The sequence below is a fragment of the Ochotona princeps genome, chromosome 24, assembly GCF_030435755.1.
Source record: "Ochotona princeps isolate mOchPri1 chromosome 24, mOchPri1.hap1, whole genome shotgun sequence".
Taxonomy (NCBI): Eukaryota; Metazoa; Chordata; class Mammalia; order Lagomorpha; family Ochotonidae; genus Ochotona; species Ochotona princeps.
Window position 1 is genome coordinate 15,602,149 of NC_080855.1, and position 19,860 is coordinate 15,622,008.

The 19,860-nt window shown below is 46.3% G+C and overlaps 1 protein-coding gene across 1 annotated transcript in view; it reads left to right on the forward strand.

Moving 5' to 3' along the window:
• Positions 1–19,557, forward strand: part of SHISA9 (shisa family member 9) — a 246,918-nt gene extending 227,361 nt beyond the window's left edge. The window contains exon 4 of the mRNA XM_004586771.2: positions 18,836–19,557. Within this exon, the coding sequence (XP_004586828.2) occupies positions 18,836–19,215 (380 nt within the window). The 3' untranslated portion in view covers positions 19,216–19,557. The remainder of the gene's footprint in view (positions 1–18,835) is intronic.
• The last annotated feature ends 303 nt before the right edge of the window (positions 19,558–19,860 follow it).

The following is a 19,860-nucleotide window of genomic DNA, read 5'->3' on the forward strand; positions in this document are numbered from 1 at the left end:
CCTCTGTTAAGAGTTTAAGCATTTTGGAAACATTTTCCACCAAGGCTGAATTCAAGAAGCATGTCTTGTGATAAAATGAGCTAGATGTAATTTGAACAAATTCCCTGGCCTAAGTCTTCGCCAGATGGACAGTTGCTGTGTGACAGGTCAAGGCTTGCAAGCCAGAGGTTGGTGTGCTGTGTCCCTAGGGGTCGCCTCATGGTACAAAAAGGGGTTACTCTTGCTTGCAGACATGGGAAAAGGCCACCCTCTTGTGCAGTTCCTGTTAGATGTGGAAAACCAGGCTGCTCATGCATTGGCACTTATTTCCAATCACCCTTTGTCTGGGTTTCCCTCTGAGTAGCTGGGAGGTGGACCTCTCATCTCCCTAGGTTTCCTGACCCTGCCTCTTCAGCTGCCCCAGTGAGATCTTGGCCCAGTATCAGAGACAGGATACTCTAACATTGTCGATGCAATGTTTTTAGTTGTGATTTAAATTCTAAATTTTAAGAAAATAACTTTTCTGTTGCTGTGTGACTGATGATTGACTATTTTGCTAGCATCATGTAACGTTTTCCAACCACGCTTGTTACAAATCACAACAACACGTGCACTTGGATGTGGCAGGAATTTCCCGCTTGCTCTTTCTGTGGGAATCCTGTGTGTAACCCCTTTTGGAGATCCAGGGTCTTGGCTGTGCACTGACCTCTACTAGTTTAGTTAAAATAAAAATGGTTAGAGCAGAAGTTGATGTCCTATCACTGAACCCTAAGAAGCACGCCACTGAGGGAGCCATTAGCTGTGAGCTGGGTGAAGTTGTAACTTGCCCACACTTCCGGTACAAGGCAAGGCTGACCTCCGGGATTTCCTCTCTGATTCCTGTTCTTCCCGTGACCTGGCACCGTAGAGTGATTCCTGAGATCTGAAGGATATAACCTGGCAAGATAAAGGTGGAGGAGATACACCCTTGCCTGCTCAAGAGGAGCCTGCTGAAAATATTAACTCTTCTTTGTTGTAAAGTAGAAATCTCCCAGGATGCTCAGTAATTGTGAGCTAACTCATGGGGATCCTTCAAGAAGTTCGTGCACGGTAGAATTAAGAGAGGAACTGGTGTAAAAACATTAAAACCCTCTGGCATGATGTGCGTTTTCATGATGAGCATTTTCTACAACTTCTTGAAAACCTCTAGTCTGTGATGTATGCTGTAGTTAGAGTACAGTTTACACATGGTGGAAGACACAGGCTGTGATTTTACAGTTGTGAAATTGCTGGACAAGTTCATAGACATGGGGAACCACATCCAAATAAAGACAAGTATGCCATTGCACTGAACAGTTCCCTCGTACTCCCTTCCTTTTAATACCTTAGGTTAAATCTCCTTCTATTGGGTGTGTATTTTTGCAGCCCAGAAATATTCAAATGATGTTGACTTGGGCCACCAAATACATAGTGGAGCCTTAACTTCTGTTGGCTAACCTGAGATCCCTTGTTGATGGAGTTTATGAAAGAAAACTTGGTATTGCTACCTCATTAAGCTAAGCCTTTCCTCACGTCCTGGGGCCGAGATCACAAAAGATTGGCTCCTGCTTTCAAGGCAGACGGTAGTGCCCAGGTTAATTTGAGAGTATGAAGGCATCCTTGGAGCCAGTAACCCAGTGGCAAACCAGTGTGGTGTCCACTCCTACAGGAAGATTTGGGGTGGCATTACCGTTTCTAGACACCCCTGGCTCTGAAGGAGGAGACGCCCTAAGCCATTTTAATGCCATTGTTCTCCTTCACTACAGTCTCCCCTCTGTTGTGAGAGATGAAGGTGTGCAGTTCAGATCCCAGGGTGGAATGTGGCTATTTGAGCGTCTCTGGCACATCTGGGAGGCCCATCCAGTTACGATAGACATGGTGGGATTCTGCTCATAATCCCGTGTCCCCTGGGCTCCTCAGAACATCGGAAATGGAATCAGTTCGGACAATCTGATTCATAGCAGAAAAGGTCAAACTCACAGCTGCCCTGCCCAGTCACACATTAAGTTTTTGGGGAACTTCTCTGTGAAGAGAACACAACTCATTTATTCATTCAACATTCAACAATATCTTCTAAATAAAGGTCAGGTGCTACGCCTTCGGGAGAAATGGGCCTTGCCCAACCCAGCATGTACCGTGACAGCCAACAGAACTCGTCCCAAACTTGAACCCGGAATTCTGTGCCCGCTGCCTGCTCTAGAAGGGAACTCAGAATTCACCAGAATGTGGTCATTAGCCATTGTGGCCTCAGGGGAGTCAAAGCTGCCTTTCTTTCTTGGCAGGTGGGAATTTTAGAGCTTGATTGACTGCTTAAGAATTCTATCTCTAACCTTACATAACGGGAAGTATCTGAGCCTTTTTTAGGGACATTCTTTTGATCTTCCTATGGTGTTAACTGGAAACTGCCTTAGGGCCTTACAGAAACAGGTGCATAGCAGTGGAGTGTTCACTCTGGGCTCCCCCGCTGTTCCTGGGTGCCCTGAGACCTGTCTTCCCTAAAACCTCCCCGGCAAGTACCACCCCAGAGACTGCAGTGGGGCAGCCAGCAGCTCCTGGCTGTGACACAAGACTCTGCAAACAGATCAGCATCTCTCCATTGTTATTTTTTTAGGAAGTTCTGAGGGTGACTGGACAGTGGCGACACTTAAGTCACCGAAAGGTATCGTATGGCTTTTCCTAGCTCTTCTGTCCAGGTGTTGTTGAATTTAATATGAAATGCCAAAAGGAACAGAAAGTCCTGTGCATGACGCAGTGCACACGTGTGTCCGCTGTGGGGCAACTGCCAGTCCGTCCAAGTTCCCGTTGTGCATGTCGTGTGTGGAGTGACCTGAGTGTGCTATGTCTGTTCTTGATGCTCTTGTTGGACCCTGTGCTCCCCTTGCTTCACTTGCTGGTAAAACTTCCAGAAGTTAAGTATCAGCCTGAGAAACCATCCCAGGTAAGACATCCAAGAAACAGTTTTGTTCTCAGAAAGCTACAAAGGCAAAATGGCAAGACTCCTGATTGATGTGGGGTTGAGGAGGGGGAGCGGGGGAGCACAACCCCTGAAGATAGAGAAATGTGATCCAATCATTGTCTAAGGGCTCGAGGTGGTTAGCTTTCTGAGGAAGGCAGCACTACTTTCAGCTTTCCCTAGGCAGTGTGGTGGGCAGCCAGGCCGAAGGAGTGAACTCCCTGGGTGACTGGCCTGGAGTGACACTGGAGGAATGCCTCTGTACCCCACTGTGTGCCAGAATGCTTGTCCTGTAGAGCTGTTGTACCAGTTGCTTTTCTGATGACCCAGCTGTGAAGGCAGCAACCTGTCCATTGAGAGATGAGATTGTATTGCTAAGATGTGGTTTGAAGGCCCAGTGTGGTAGCCTGGTGACTAAAGTTCTCGCTCTGCATGCATTGGGATCCCATATGGGTGCCAGTTCGCATCCCAGCTGCTTCACTTCCCATCCAGGTCCCTGCTTCTGTCCTGGGAAAGCAGTCAAGGATGGCCAAAGCTTTAGCACCCTGCACCCATATGAGACCCGGAGGAAACTCCTGGCTCCTGGCTTTGGATTGGCTCAGCTCTGGCTGTTGAGGCCACTTGGGGAGAGAACCAGCAAATGTAGATCTTTCTCTCTATCTCTCTCTGTAAAATCTGACTTTCCAATAAAAATATATAAATCTTAAAAAAAAAAAGATGCTGTTTAAACCAATGTTTGTGTCTAATGCCTGAGCCCCATCCTGCTGGTGTGGGGTGAGGTAAGCTCCTCTCAGAGCAGAAACCGTGTGGTTTTCTTTCTTCATTTCTTTCCTACTGTCGGAGTTGGTGGTGGAAAGGATGTGAGAGTAGAACTCCAGCATAACCTTTAACAGTGCAAGTCAGTGCACAGGTGCTGGCAAGGTCATTTATTGTACTTTTGTTTTCCTTTATCAGGTTTATTTTATTTTTATTGGAAAGTCAGATTTACAGAGAGAATGAGAAAGAGAAAGATCTTCCATCTGCTGGTTCATTTCCCAAGTGGCTGCAATGGCTGCAGCTGAGCTGAGAGCCAGGAGCCAGGAGCTTCTGGGGCTCCCATGTGGGTGCAGGGTCCCAAAGCTTTGGGCTGTCCTGCTTTGCTTCTCAGGCAAGCAGGGCGTTAGGAGGGAAATAAAGTACCTGGGACATGAACCAGCAGCGCCCATACGGGTTCCCGGCACACGCAAGAGGAGGAGTTAGCCCTGAGCTATTCACCAGACCCTTTTTGTGCTTGCTAAGGGCTGTTCCCACCTCTAAATGGAGTCTGGATTGTGGAGGAAATATTGGAAGTGGGAATACTGAACTGGTATACGGTAAGCTGTGCGAGGGTGGGAAGAGAGTAGGACGTGAACAAGCAGTGAACTAATGGACTTGAGAGTGGAGTAAACCAGAAAGCCTGTGGTTTTCACACTTGAGCCACATGAACATGCATCAGCATCAGGTCGTGGGTCCCACTGAGACTTGGGGAGTTGAACTGATTCCAAGGTGATGCCCTTGGCCCTGTGTGGGGGCCACACTTAGAACCACTACAGAGAGGAATCTTGCTGGGGTCCTGAGACTGTGTATGTTTCTGATGGCTGAAATCCCTCAAAGGAGGAGTTTACGAGGGTCCCAGAGGCCCTGACTCCACGCGATTGTGTGGACGAGAACATCAGACCGACGCCAGAAGCTTCCCCGTCCCCGTGCAAAGGAAAGCCATTATGATCCTGTGACAGCATCAGGAAGCAACCTGCATCCCAGCCCTTGCTTCATCCTGTTGTTTGATGTGTGTAGAGAGTTGAGGCCAGGCTAACACTGGGTTTTGGAGTCTCTTTTCTATTATCTGGATGAGGAAAATTGCACTGGTCCTGCTAAATATACCTGCATTGTTTGGGGACAGGGAAAGGTCCCCAGGTTCTCCTGGAGTCATGGGCCTTCTTCCCATGTTAGCTACTCAACCCCTGGACTCAAGAGTCTGTGTGAAGTATGTTAATAAGATTGGCAGGTTTGTATGAGAGTCCTTCCAAAAGTTCATGGAAGAGTAGGCATTGGGCCTGATAGTGAAGGCACCTGCATCCCACATCAGAGTGTACGAGTTCAGGGCTTCGCTGCACTCCCAACTCCAGCTTCCTGTTAATGTACACCTGTGGGGCAGAAGATTATGGTCCCAGTATTTGCATCCTTGGCACCCAGTGGTCTAGCCCGATCCATTGTGGACATTCTGGGAGAGTAAATCACTTGATATGTGTCTCTGTCTTACAAGTAAACAAAGACAACAGAAAAAAATAGGTTGCATAAATGATTGAATTAGAAAGATATTTTGGTGCAAAAATTTCTTTGGAATTCTATTGTTAGGCCTTCCCTAACTCTGATGCCTGTGTGTTGCTGCCTTCTTCAGGTGGTAAGTGAGGTGGGATGGGCTTCGATTCAAACACACTTGGCTGTAAGCCTGGCCCCATCATTTGCTGAGGCCATCAGTACCTTCCGTAACAAGTCACTCAAATCTTCAGAGCTTCAATTTTCAGATCCTCCACAATGGGCACAATCATGCCACCCACCTCTTGGGTTGTTGTCAAGATAGGGTGAAATCACATCTAAAACATGTGTACCTGGTGTTTGGAAAGTAACAGATGTGTGAAGGTTATTACTTGCATTGTTATTATTATTGCCACTAATACTGATGCTGCTGCTACTACTATTATCAGATGAGCAAATTAGGGGCTCTGCCATGTCCTGAGGTAATAAAACTGTCCAGTTACGTTCAACCCATCATTTCCCCAGCACTTTTGATGTCTGATCTGGTTTCACTGAAGGTAAACCAGTTAACTTCCTAATATCCAAAGGCACAAATGCTGCTGGGGTCCCACTTTGGGGACATAGACGGCAGTGGAGGAATACTGTGTTATCAGAGGAAACTGGATAATCAAAGAGTTGCTGTGAAGGAGAAAAATCAAGATTACTGAAGACATAAGTTTCCTGCTGCCACCTGCTTTGTCCAGGGCTGACTTCATAGAGGAATCAAATGGGCAAGGAAACAGCAAACATGGTGGTATTGCCCTATACATCTTTCGTTACCTAGGACGTCCCATGCATGTCACCCTCTAGTGGTCGTTTCTGTTGATCCACCAACGCTCTGCTTTGGCAACACCTGTTGTGTGTGTGTGTGTGTTTAAACCACCACAAAAGATACTGCCTCAACCCAGTAAACTGTTCTAATCAAGAGGAAACCGTGTCTTTGGGAATCTGTTTTGCAGAACGTGTATAAATGTATCCCATTCCTTGCCTAGGGCTACCTTGAAGCTCTGAGTTTGGGGAAAATGGACAGCCTAGGGTTGGAAGTTAATCGGACTGGCTGGAGTTGGGCTGTGTGCTTTTGCCCTGGCCTTTCCCATCCTCAGCTTTTTCACTTTTAGCAGCACTGAAAAAGGGGCCATCAGATTGTTCTCTGTCCATTTATACAAGACAATGGCAAGTCTTAGCACAGGACCTGATGTATTATAGGTTCTGAAGATGTGTAACAAGAGGCTATTACACCCAGATTCTCGATTCACCTCTGCCTTAGAGATAGGTTTAACTATTATGAGGGAGCATTTCAAAAGATGCACACTTTTTTCAACCTTTCTGTGTTTTCAGGGAGAAGACAGGTGAAGGAATGAGGAAGGGAGGGAGCGAAGGAGGGAGAGAGAGAGAGGAAGAGAGAGAGCACTTTCTTCTGGTGATTCACTCCCCAAACGGCCAGTTTCTTAGGGCCAGGTGTTAGGAACTCCATCCAGGTCTTCGATGTGGTTGGTAGAGATCTGAGTACTTGCCATTTTCTGTTGCTTTCCCAGGTACGTTATCAGGAAGTTGAACTGGCAATGTAGCAGCTGGGACTTGAACCAGCATTCATGTGGAATACCAGCATCAAATGTGGTGGCTTAATCCACTGCACTATTCTGAGGGCCCTAGGATTTCTGCTTTTTCAGATGAGAAAACTGCATCCCTGAGATAACAGATTTTCATCACAGCAAGACCAGGAACCAGACCCCTGAGAGGAGTTGGTGGTCTCTGTCTGGAATTCCAGCAGGTGCTGGCTGCAAGTGTACACCTTACCTCCCACCCCACTCTTCAGCAATTGAAACCTCTGAGCCTGCAGTCCCAGTGGATTTGCTTGTGTGTGTGTTCACTGCATGGGTGATTCCTTTGCACTCTAAAGCATGGGTCTGCTTTTTCTGAGCTGCAACCTTAGTTGCAGTTTGCCTGCGAATGCTGGTTTTCATTTGCCAGTGTTCCTCTTATCTTGAATACTTTGCTGAAGTACAGTTGCTTTCTTGGTGGTGATCTGAGCCAGGCCTACAGATGGCAAGTGGGAAGGTTGAAAATGGACAGTTTTGGATTTGGTCTCCTGCTCTGCTAATTGTAAGCAGTGGTGGAGGAATTCAGCAGCCAAATTATTCAGCATTTGGGGCCTTCGTTCTTTCATCTGTCACAGTGGAAGAATGCCATGGTCTTGCTACTTTTTGTCAAGCAACTTTGAGTGAGATAGCATGGGTGAAGAGGCTCAGTTGATGCTGAACCCATAGTAGGTACTCAATAAGTGCTGTTTTCCCCCTTTTCCAAGGAAATAGATGCAGTCCATTGAGAACTCTTCATCAAGGAACACAAATGGAAGCGTAAGACAGAGAATGTAGGATCAGGTCTTGCTTCTCTTGGAGGGCGCACATTCTGCAAAAGATCTTGGGGAAACACTCACCTAGAGGCAGCTTTCACACGTTATGAAATACGGGGATTAGCAGATTCCTGATTTGGCAGTGAGTGGCAGGTAAGGCAAGGTGGTGAGACGAGGTGATGTTTTTCAATAAAAATCAAATCCCTCCCACTCCTGGGTTCAGGCTCATTTAAAAAGCACATGGCAAAACACAAGAGTTTGGATGGGCTTCCTTGGGATCCCACAGGACCATGCCTGAGCCAGACAAGAAGGTCCTGTGGTCTGCACAAGACACCACAGCAGCAGTGTTGCCGCAAGCAGCTGAGTAGTTTGAAAGTATTCCCTCCAAGGCGAAGCCCACCCTTATGTCATGCCCACCACACATTGCAAGCACTCACTGGGTGAGGTTACTTTAAGCACTTGGAGGAAAAATGGAACCAAGAGATGTATTTTGGAGTGTGGTGTGGTGCAGTGGGTAAACCGCTGTTTACAACCTCAACATCCGACACTAGTGCTGGTTTGAGTCCCGGCTGCTCTCCTCTGATCCAGCTTCCTGGAAAGGCTTCCAGGAAGGCAGTGGATGATGGCTCAGGTACCTGGACCCCTGCCACCCAAGCAGATTTCCTGGGGGAAGTTCCAGGCTCCCAGTTTTGGCCTGACCTGCCCCTGGCTATTGCAGCTATTTGAGCAATCAAGTGGCTGCATGATCTCTTTTGCTGTCTGTGTCTCTCTGTGTGTCATTCTGACTTTCCAATAAATAACTGAATCTCTTCTTTGAAAAAAAAAAAGATAAGTTTTTTGTAGTGCAAAAGTTTTGGAAGTTCATGCATACTTTTCCTAATACACATTTCCTGTGAACATTTTGAAAATCCCTTATGCACATAAATTTCAATCTTTTGGGCACCAGAGAAGACTTATCTTTTAATCCAATTTTCTGTGAACTGTTTGAAGGATCTTCATACATTCCACTGATAAATTATTAAGTGAAGCTGGGCATAGCATTGAGAGGAAATCTTGTCTTTTCTGGAGATGTGCTCGAAAATGGAAAAACAGCCAGATGGAAGTCAGGAGAGTACACCCAGCCGCTACTCATTTTTGGGTGTCCTTGAACATGGTGTGTAATAGACACTCAAACTGCCTCTCTGATTAAATGAAAACTTTGGGACTGCTGGTCTTTTTGGGCCCTTTACCTTTGTAGGTAATAATCCCAGGCTTTGCTTGAATGGACTTGCCTGCTAACTATTTCTGAGGACAATATAGTGAGAGAAATGAAATTTTTTCCCCAGTAGCTGGTGGAGGGGCAGAATATTCAAAACCATGTGGTTGAGGCTAGGGAAGAAGTGGATCTCCCTGAAAATCAGGGGCTCTTCCTGGAAGCAGGATAAGCAAATGACTGGCACTTGTATCAGTCATGTATTGACTTGACAGCTCTGTAACAGGTCTTCAAATCCCATGGCATCAAGTTGATGGTGCTAGGTGTTTGATGAGGAATCTGTTTGCCCGTGACCTGTGCTTATGTGGGGGATTCCTGCAATCTCTCAGCGGAGTTCACCCATGGGTCTCAGAATGGGCAGAATGTCAGCTGATCTAGAGGGTTGGCATGACTTGGCTCTGCTTCTCCCCCCTCGCTCACAGGGAGCAGAGATATGTTCATGTGATGGTAGCAGAGGTACAAGAAGGCAGCTTCTGTTTGTATTATGTCTGCTGGCCCCATAACTCAGAATCTAGCGGTAGCAAAAACATGAGCCACTGTATGTATTTCCTGGAGAAGTCCCAAGGTCATATGGAAAAGAGTGGTTCTCTTAGAGGATGGCATATAGCTGGATGCATGAGTCTCACATAGGCTCTGAAATCTCAGAGTTTTCTGCGTTGGTCCCTCGACACTGCAGCCAAACAAAAGAGGGCAAGTTGGACCACAGATTCTTACCCTTAATCTGTCACCTTTAAAAAAATCGTAGTTGTATAACATGTTGCCAACTGGGAGATTGATCAGAAGACAAACCACACAATGTGTTTCTGAGAAGAAATGTTTGTGTCCGGGGCAGCATATCAGGGTTTGGGGAAAGTGAGCACACAGTTTCCGTCAAGACCCTTCTGCGTGTCAGCTGTGGCTGGACCAGTGGCCACTCTACCTTTCATCGACAGCTTATCAGAAAATGGTGGCTGCTCAGAGGGAGAGACTAAAGACCTGAACTCGTAGAGGGCTGCCAGCAGTGAGAGAACCACAAAGGGCCCTGGCAACTGTAGCCAAGGCTGCTCTAGGCACAGCGCAACTCCTTGGCTTGGATACAAAGCCTATGCCAGGCATCCTTCCCTGCCAAGACGGTGATGCCTCATGTTGGAAGCTCTTAGGATTGAAACAAAAGTGGGCCCAGCTCTTGGGTACCCCTTTCTGGTTTTCTGTCTTAGAGAAATGTCTTCCAAGAGAGATACACTGCCCGGTGGGCAGGGATGCATGCCTCAGCTCCATTAGGACCCATTTCCAATAGATTTTCTCTCTTTGGGCTTCTTCAGCAGGCACTGAACCTGGTAGAATGAAGCTAATTCACCATAAAGACAGATCTTTGTGTCTCTCCTGCTTTGGATGCCTAGCTTTTTTGTCTGCCTTTCTTGTTTCTGCCTGCTGAGACAGCCTCAGGAACCTGCCCAGCTCTGCAGCATGCATTTTGCGAGAAGAGAGAGATGCCTGGGTATTCTTTTCATAACATGAACTGCCCTCACTTTTACTTTCTTTTTTTTTAAAAAAAAGATTTATTTATCTATTTGAAATGCAGAAGTACAGAGGGCAGGAGTTACACACACACACACACTCACACACACACACAGATCTTCCCTTCTGTTGCTTCACTGCCCAGGTGCCTGCAATGGCCAAGCTTGGCCAGACTGAAGCCAGGAGCTTCTTCCAGGTCTCCCACATGCATGGGTCTCCCCTGGGTGTAGGGACCCATGTAACCCAGCTGTCTTTCTCTGCTTCCCCAGGCACATTAGCAGGGAGCTAAACTGGAAGTGGGGCAGCCAGGAATTGAACCAGCACCCTGATGCTGGCATTGCAGATAGCAGCTTTTCCCACTGCACCACAATGATGGCCCCTTACATCTTAATCCAGCTTGTGATGGAGGTTATGACGCAAAAACAGAAACACAGTTATCACTTCTGTATAATCCAAATACTGTACTACAGGACCCAGAGACCCACTAGATAGTATGGCATGACACAAAGGCCTGTATTTCTCTCCCATGTACAGTCCCAAAGGGGGTGGTTTCAGTTGATGGGGCATCTTCAGCCTGAGCTGTCACTCGAGGATGATGGTTCATCCCACCCTGTTGTTGTTCCTTACGAACTGTGTTGCTCTTGTGAGCATTGTTTCAGTTGTTTGCAGATGTAGTGTAGTAGAAACGGGGAAGAGAGAATGCCCAGGACAGGCAGTGTCCTGTAAACAATGTAGGTGAGGGTGGACACTGGATGTATCACCTGCCGACATTCCACTGGGGAGAGGTCAGCTAGTCACATGCTTATGTTTAACTTACAAGAGAACTTGGCCATCTAGTTTGGAAGGGACTAAACCATGGGCCCAAGGGGAAAAAATGTAGAGTGAAGCTGAACTGGGACATAAGTGGCTATATATATGACATCTTCCAGATGCAAGATGGAGGCGCTCACTTAAGGAGTCCTGTGCTACACTGGGCCTGGTGTTCCAAGTCTTTTTTTTTTTTTTTGCCTAGCCTTGTTTATGTTTCCTCTGAACTCTGCTGTTCAGATTTTAGTGTCTTCCTTTCCTATTCCTTTTTTTTTTTAAAAAAAATATTTATTTGAAAGGCAGAGTGACAGAAAGAGAGGGAGAGATGAGAAAAAGATCTTCCATCTACTGATTCACTCTCCAAATGGCTACAGCAGTTTGGGGTGAGCCACGTTGAAACCATGGAGCCCAGAGTTCCATCCAGGTCTCTCATGTGGATGGCAGGGACCCACATACTTGAACCATCATCTGATGCTTTTACAGTTGCATTAGCAGGGAAGTGGATAGGAAGTGGAATACCCAGGACTTGAACCTGTGCTTTGACATGGGAAGCTGTCATCACATGGTGCAGCTTGAAGCTTGCTGTGTCACAATCCTGGGCCCCTTTTCTTGTTTTTGAAGAATGAGTGGCAACTGCTATCCATTGAGCATTTACTGGTAGGCAGTGACATCGGCACTTTGTGGAATACATGGTGCTCTATGTGATCCCCTAAAATACAGTCAGTCCCCTGGCACACACAAGCTGTATTGTTTTAGCTTCAATTTTATGGGTGAAGCTTAGCAAGCTTAGATAACTCATTTAGTCTCAAGCGTGTAAATGAAAGAGTTGGCATTGGAACCCAGACCCATGTGCTTTCAGAGTTCACACTCCTACATTCTCAAAAAGAGTGTTTTTACAGTCATGAAAAATCAATTGTGCTTTTTTCCCCCAAAGTGAGAGGTGTGTTGTATAAACCTGGTGCACTGAATCCTTCCTATGCACAGCCGCTTTCTTGCTTCTTCCCTTCTCAACAGGCCTGGGTCTCACCCTAAGGTCTTACAGTCCAAGATGGCTTATGACATAAGCCCCGCTGGGGCATTGAGGAGTCAAGGTGCAAGATTCAAAGCCAGCTCTTTGGGACTTCGTCAATACTGAAGGTGATTTCTGATCTCTACATGGTAGAGAGACGCACTAATGGAATCTCAAAAAAATTAAACCTTGATGAGCAGCTGAGTGCATGGCTGCACTAGCTTTTGATAGAGGGAATCCTTATGAGGCAGCATGAAGAGCCCATTGGGATGGGATTGGGAGCCAACTAAATGAGAGTCCCCGGGATCGACCCTCCTCCAGGTGATGGTGAAGAAGCCTCAGAGTCTTCTCCATTGTATGAGTGGCAGAGGGTTCTCTGTCTAGCCATCTTCCAGCCAGTGCCCCAGTCAATGCCAGTGTGCCTCAGAGAGTGCCAAGACCCTCTTGTAATGAAGGACCTTACCGAGTGCTGGATGTGCTGCCAGGCCTGGTAGGAAAAGCATTTTCTAGCTGTTGAGCTCTGTCTTCCTGCCCCACCCTAAAGAGAAAAAAAGAAGATCAGTGTATTTTGCTTGGAGACTGGGGACCTAACTGAACTTTCAGTTAGGTCATTTTGATGCTGTCTTTTGAGAATATGCGATCCCTGATCTTTAATATAATTGATGTATTTGTTTGGAGATAGAGAATAAGAAAATGAGGGGGAGAGAGACTGGAAATGTCTTCAGTATCTTGCTTTCCTCATGGAATGTGTGTCATCAACCTTTGTTGTGCAGCAGGCACTGAGTTGGATGTAACACTGAGCAGAACAGATAACGTTGCTGCCCTCAGTGAGCCTTACGTTGTAGCCAGAGAAGCAGACGATGTGCAGGTGTCTAGGAAAACTCAGTGTCATGGTACAGGCTGAGAATATGTCAAAACATGGGAAGCCCTAAGTGCACAGTGGGACTCCTGTACGGGGTCATCCGGAGGGCTTCCCTGAGGAGGTGGTCTTTGATAGTGGGGAGCAAATGACCAAAAGGGGCGTTTTGGTCAAGGAGCTTGCAGCAATGAGGTGCAGAGATTCTGAGCTTGTGAGGAGTATGTTTGAGGATCCCATCTCCTGCCTAGAAACCTGTGCCCACTGAGAACCCCAGGCTGTGAAAGCACATACAAATAAGGTCTTTGCATGAGTAGTCAAGCTAAAATAATGGCATGATCGATTAATGTGAGTCCTAACACAATGGCTGGTGTTGTTATAGGAGAAACTTGAACACATGTGCACACACAGAAACAGAGACAAAGGGAGCGAGAGAGGGAGGTGTGATGTGGAGCCGGAGGGAGAGACTGAACAATGTATTCAGAATCAAGGCTGTGCATGTCAGGGTTTCTGGCAACCACAAGAATCTGGAAGAGACAGGAAGGGTTCTGAGGAAGCATGGCTCTGCCAGTGCCTTAACACAGAACTGTGAGAATGCATTTCTGTTGTTCTAAATCATCCAGCTTAAGCATGTCTGTTACAGAACTTTTGGGAACCCTCCCATGATGGCCGCATGGTCACTTTGGAAGAGAGGAAGGTTCACAAGTCTCGTAGAATCTAGGTTGTGCAGACTTGGGGCGGGGGGAGGATGCCTCAAAGAATCTGTGCTTTATTCTGCAGTGTGAAGGATTCAGGATTAATCACTGAATTTCATCACCTCCTTGAACCAAAGATGGAGACAGATGAGGAAGGTTGGGGAGGGGCTTAATGCTTAGGAGAGAAAATCCATCCACTGTGACCCAAGTGGCATTAGCTGTATATACCCAAGAGCATCAGCTGTTTGGACCCCTCTTCAAGATCTCTTTGGCCTAAGGGAAGAAGGCAGGTGCGAGGCCACCTGCTGAGAACCTCAAATGTGCAGCTTCCCCTGAAAACTGGTTATTACCCTACTGCTCTCAGTTTCTAATAAGGTGAGGCTCTGTCCCACCCGGCACCTGCACAAGTGTGTGCAGCTCATTAAGAGAGAGGCAGATGGAGGAAGATGCAGATTAATATTACAACCCCTGCTCCTTCAAAGCAATTAGGCTCATTGGAAAGAAAGCACCTTTTTCTCTCATTCTCCCTCTTTGTTTAAATGAAGAAAAATCAAAGTAGAGAGGACCCGTGTTGTTGGAAGGCTTACACATCTGTTTCCTGGTCGGCTTGTCAGCCATCTGCCCATGTGATACCGGGGTTGGTTAGGTTAATGCATGTATTAATGGAGCCTGAAGATTGCTTGGTGATTCTGCTGTTTCTTCCACAAGCAGACTTGTACTACATGAAGATAGGGACCATACTCGATGCAGCCAGGAATAGCCACGAAGCATTTGAATCCCCTCATCTGCCTCCAAAGAGGGACAGGAGCTAAAGAAAGAGATGTCATGAACACTGCTTTTTGAGGTGATAGGAAGGGTTTGCCTCGACTCCCTCCTTGTCCCTCCTTGTTGTCAAAACAGTCTTGAAAATATTTCTTTCCCCCCTCCAGGCATCAAATCTGTGTTTATGCTGTCCTTGAAACACCCAAGTCCCCTGGCAGGTGATGATCAAACAAACAAAAAACAAAAAATAGGTGTGAATGGCAGGTTCTTGCCTACACTTGCGATGATCTAGGGATAACCTTATTTTCTGTACTCTACACTCAGGTTCACTTTCACTTTCTTTAAGCTGCTGTGCTCCTTCCTGCCTCAGGATGTTTGCAAATGCTGTGGTGTTTCTGTGGCTACTGCTGCATAGGCGATGGTCCTGTGCTTTGCCACTCAAAATAGTAACCATGTACCAGGAACATCATTTTCGGTGAGCAGAGAAGTACTTCAGGTGTGGGCGTCAAACTGCTCTCAGCCAGGCATGCTGAGTATCTCTTGGCGACTGGCAGGTTGGTGGAGGACCACACAACGTAAGATGACTTCATTAGGTATCTGGCAATGAACAGACTCTTGGCTGTGAGAAATGTGTGTAACTGGCCCATGGACTCCTCCAGGAAGAGGCCAGTCTGGACTTTCTTTCCTCGGAGGTATACAGTTTCAAGAGTCCGAGAGCAGAAGCTGTGACCACTTCTGGACCAAAATGAGACACAAAGCCAGAGCAGGTTGAAGATGTGGGGAGAGACATGTGATCTCTGGAAGGGGATTGCTGCAGAGTGTGCTGGCCACTCATGCTGAGGAGTTATAGTTCCTGTGAGAGAAGGGTGTCCAACCTGGAGGCGGCCTAGGATAACGGGAGTAGAAAAAGACACCCTTCCTGTTCAGTTCTTGGGAAACCTTGTGGGAAATGCCAGGGCCCTTTTTGTGGTTCTCAACACTAGATACACATTAGAGTCACCCAAAGAGCTGACTGTCTAGGATACTCTGATTACATAATTGGGGGGTAGGGCAGGGATCCAGGTGTCTGAAGGTTTTGAAAGCCCAGCAATGTGAGTGGGGAAAACAATGAGGACATGGAGAATTATAAAACTACAGGGGATGCTGAGGGAGGCTGCCAGGGTGGTAACAGCTCAACTACGTCTGGGGAGATGAGTAACAGGGGGCTTGGTGTGAGCGAAGGACTGAGAAGACTCTGAGCTGAGACGTCTGCTGCTTAGAGCAGATCAAGGACTTGCTCGGCAATGTTCGTAAGCCCCAATGATCTTCCTGCGTAGCACCTGCCATGTCCATGTTTTTATGTAATGTATGGGATTATCTGGTGACTCCATGTCCCTCAATGATATCATGTCTCTCCTATGGGTCATTTCTATATGAGTTTTTAGCATAAACCACACGCAGGGTGATGACTAAGTCACTGAACACATGGCTTGAAGGGATTTGAATACACAAGGGACAGGATTAGTTTTGCATTTTAGAAATTTGCCTTTGAATGTAACAGACAGAATGGATTGGGGGAGGAAATGTGGGGCAACAAGGCCCACTGGTGGCTGCACTAAAGCAATGTTCCAAGCACGTAGGAGAAAAGGGATGGAAGAGAAACACTTGCCGGGCATGAATATATGTCAAAAGTTCATGCAACATGGAGTTCCAAGATGGTGTCAGTGCAGAAATTTGAAATCCTTGCATTTGTGTTTTCTGTAAATGTTTTGAAAATTCATTATATCACTGGGGACTTCGTGATTTAGCATTTGTGTCATAAAAGAAGAGAGTGATGAAGTCAGAGCTTGTTCCCAAGTTGTTGGCCTGAGGGGGTGGTCCCATGGGAGAGAGAAGCAAGAGTTTGAACAGATCTGGGTGGTGTTAACAAGTACAAGTATGTCCACCTTGAGTGACACATGTCAGTGAATTCCCTAGGAGGGAACTAGATCTGTGAATTTTGAAGCCTGAGAATTTTTGGAGTGTGGTTCTGTTGGAATCTCTTGAAATTGGAAACTTAGAGCTCTCCTCTAGACGGTCTAATCCCAGCTTGAATTTTTAACTTGCATATTTTAAGCCATTCAGTATATTTCAGCAATGTGTGTTTCTCTCATGTGTAGTAACAGGCTCCAAGATGCCGTTTGACTTTGCCATTCTGTTCCTTCAGTCAGTTCTAGTAAATTTAGGAAGGGGAGCAGTAGTCTTGATCATTTGCATTGAAAGGAGTACAGATGTAAAAGCCTATCATCTGTGGCTTCCAGGGGAGAGAGAGTGTTGAAGAATTGGAGTAGAAGCCAAGTCTATCAGGAGGGGACTCTGTGATTGATGGGTGATGTCTGCCACGGACACAAGGAAGCAAGTAGAACATGATCAGATTTCCATGCTGAAACCAAAGCTTCCTATCCATGGCCTTTCAAGGGCATGAAATAACATCCCCCAGATTTGGATCTTCTCTAGCCCAGTCGCTGGGAGTGGATAACCTTACTGAAATGAGCTTGTGTTTGAAAGCTTCCTAATTTGTTAGAAAATGCAAATAATCCCTGTTTTTCCTATCTTAACTGTTGAAAGGATCCAAGGAGAAATGGACACTTGGGCGCTTGGCAGCATGGACACTTGATGGTCTCCATTTATTATCATAGTCATGTGTCATGCTTGCAGGCATCAGATGTGTGGGAGGGATTGCAGGAAATATTTTTGGTATCCCAAGAGAGATTAAGTTCAAAAGCTTGCTGTTGGTATAAGTTAATGGAAAGTATAATACACAAAAATTCAAAAGAAAAATTGAAGGAGGAAAAATGGGAAGTACATGAGCTCTGCCCTACTTATGTTCATGAATAAATGAATGTTTGAAAATACATAGAGAATGGTATAGTAAAAGAACTGCAAGAGAAAAAGAAAAGGAGTCACCATAAAATTATCACATGAATAAACAGGTGAGGAAATAGGAAGGAGAGGGGAAGGAAGGAAAGGAGGAATTATGGAATGTTGGGAGAGCATATTTCAGCTGAGTGGAAGTTGGTACGCCTCTTGTAGAATAGTTGGTAATATCTGCATGTGTTGGGATCCTTCATAAGATTTATAATCCTACTATCAAAATCCTTAATAACACTTATGATTCCACTTCAAATAATACGTACCAGGCATTGCTGTGCTGTTTCTTTATGTGCTAGATAGAAAATATGCCAAACTCAGGCTGTGTTGGTTCTGTCGCAATACTCCACCTAGCAAAGAGCCATAAACAGTGTGTGAAAGAATGAGTGCGGTTTCGTTTCTAATATAAGTTTATTTACAAAAACAAGTGATTGTGAGATTTGGCCTGTGAGCCATGGTTTGCAAATACCCAGTGTAGATTATATTTTTAAACCCCTCTAAATCAAAAAATCCTAAATATGAAAAGAAGTTGAAGTTTGAAGATTTGCACTCATCTTTATCTTATCTGTAATTGAAAAATGTTGGTGCTGTTCAATAGGGGGAATGATTCATTTTGATACTTCCACTCAATTAAATACTATGTAGATGTTCAGATACTATTTGTTAGTAATTTATAGCACCATGAAGAAATGCTTGGTGGAGTGCTGCAGGAGGATTGAGAGTTCTAAAGATGATAATGGGGATAGCTGATAGTTACACAACATTTAGCCCTCCACACTATTCTATGAAGTATCTTGTGTCATTGCTGTTGTTCTAATCACTTTCCTATGCAGAAGCTGATGGTAACACAATTTATGTAGTCACAGTTACATGGCTGGTAACTGGCAGTCAGGGTTTGAACATGGCTGTTCCTAACTGGTAGATGCAAAAACAAAAGCAAGCCCACGCGACTTGAAGCATTGCCAGATTGAAGTCTGTTTATTGAAAAGACCAGAAGAAAACACAATCCTGGGTTGGTGCTGGCTACCTTGGGTGGGAGGGGTTTGGGAAGGGGAGAGATGTGAGTATCTCCCACAGTGTTCAGTGCTCCTACCAGAATCAGTCTTTTTCTTGGTGAAGATGCAGCACTTGGACTTGACACAGAAGGCCTGGCACAACGGCGGTGGGAGCAGTGTGCTTAGCTGGTGGAATCTGGAGTCCCTGGGGTGCGTCCTTAGCCCTCTTGCTCCAGCTCTTGTTCGTGGAGAGGACTTGGTGCTACCCTCCCCTGTGTCTTGTTGCAGCTGGAGTTGCTAGTGTGTCTTGTTTGGACCGTTGGCCCTTTTGTAGGCTGTTCTTGAGTTGACCTACCAATCTCTAACTCTTCTCTCTCTCTCTCTCTCTCTCTCTCTCTCCTCTCTCCTTTTCTCTGTTCTCTCCTCCCCTCCTTCGTCCACCTGTCTCCCTGCTCAGCTGACAAAGTCAATGACGACTTCTACTCCAAACGACGGCACCTGGCAGAGCTGGCCGCCAAGGGGAACCTCCCTCTGCACCCCGTGAGAGTAGAGGATGAACCTGGGGCCTTCAGCCCCGAGCATGGCCCTGCCAAGCAGAATGGACAGAAGTCTCGCACCAACAAGATGCCCCCGCACCCCCTGGCCTACAACTCCACCACCAACTTTAAGGGCTGGGAGCCTGGTGAGCATTCTCTCCGACGGCAGGCCTATGGAAACAAAAACAAGCTTGGCACGGCAGAGTCAGGCTCCAGTGACCCCTTGGGAACTCGTACCCAGCACTACCCACCCCCACAACCATACTTCATCACCAACAGCAAAACAGAAGTGACTGTCTGAGCTTTGCTACAGGGAAGTTCCCTGGAAACCACACTCAACTGAGAGAGGCAAAAAATCCCAGCCCCCACCTTTCCTTACCCCTACTCCCCCCCCAAACACGCACCCACACATTCTGAACAGGAATCCACTGTAGACCTACTGGTGACACGGAATCACATTTTTCCTGAGTCACACCTAACACGCTTCGGCAGGCAGCTGAGAAAGACAGGAGCATGGACATTCAGCAATACAGCAAAGGGGAAACGGAGGCACACTCTTTTTAATGTCAAGCCCCGTGGTGGCCAACTCATATGCCCAAACCGTGGGCTCTAGTTCTTTTCCTCCTAACTTGAAACTGATATCCATGACAAAAAAAAAGTAGCACAATTTAGAGAATGTGTCCATAGAAGCACATGCATTATTTGCCATGTGCTGTTTGGAATTTTTTTTGAGGGGGGTTGTTTTGTTTTTGGTAAGCGAACCAGGATGAAAGAGAAAGAGAGAAAGGATGAGGGTTCATCTAAAGAAAGGTGGACTTCAGAAGAGATTTTCCCATGTTCAAATCATTTATGCTCTCAAGAAGTCAACGTGATATGGACACAAACCTTTCATGGGTCGGAGACAAGAACTGGACCCCTAACCACCTAGCGTTAGAACTCTGTGTAT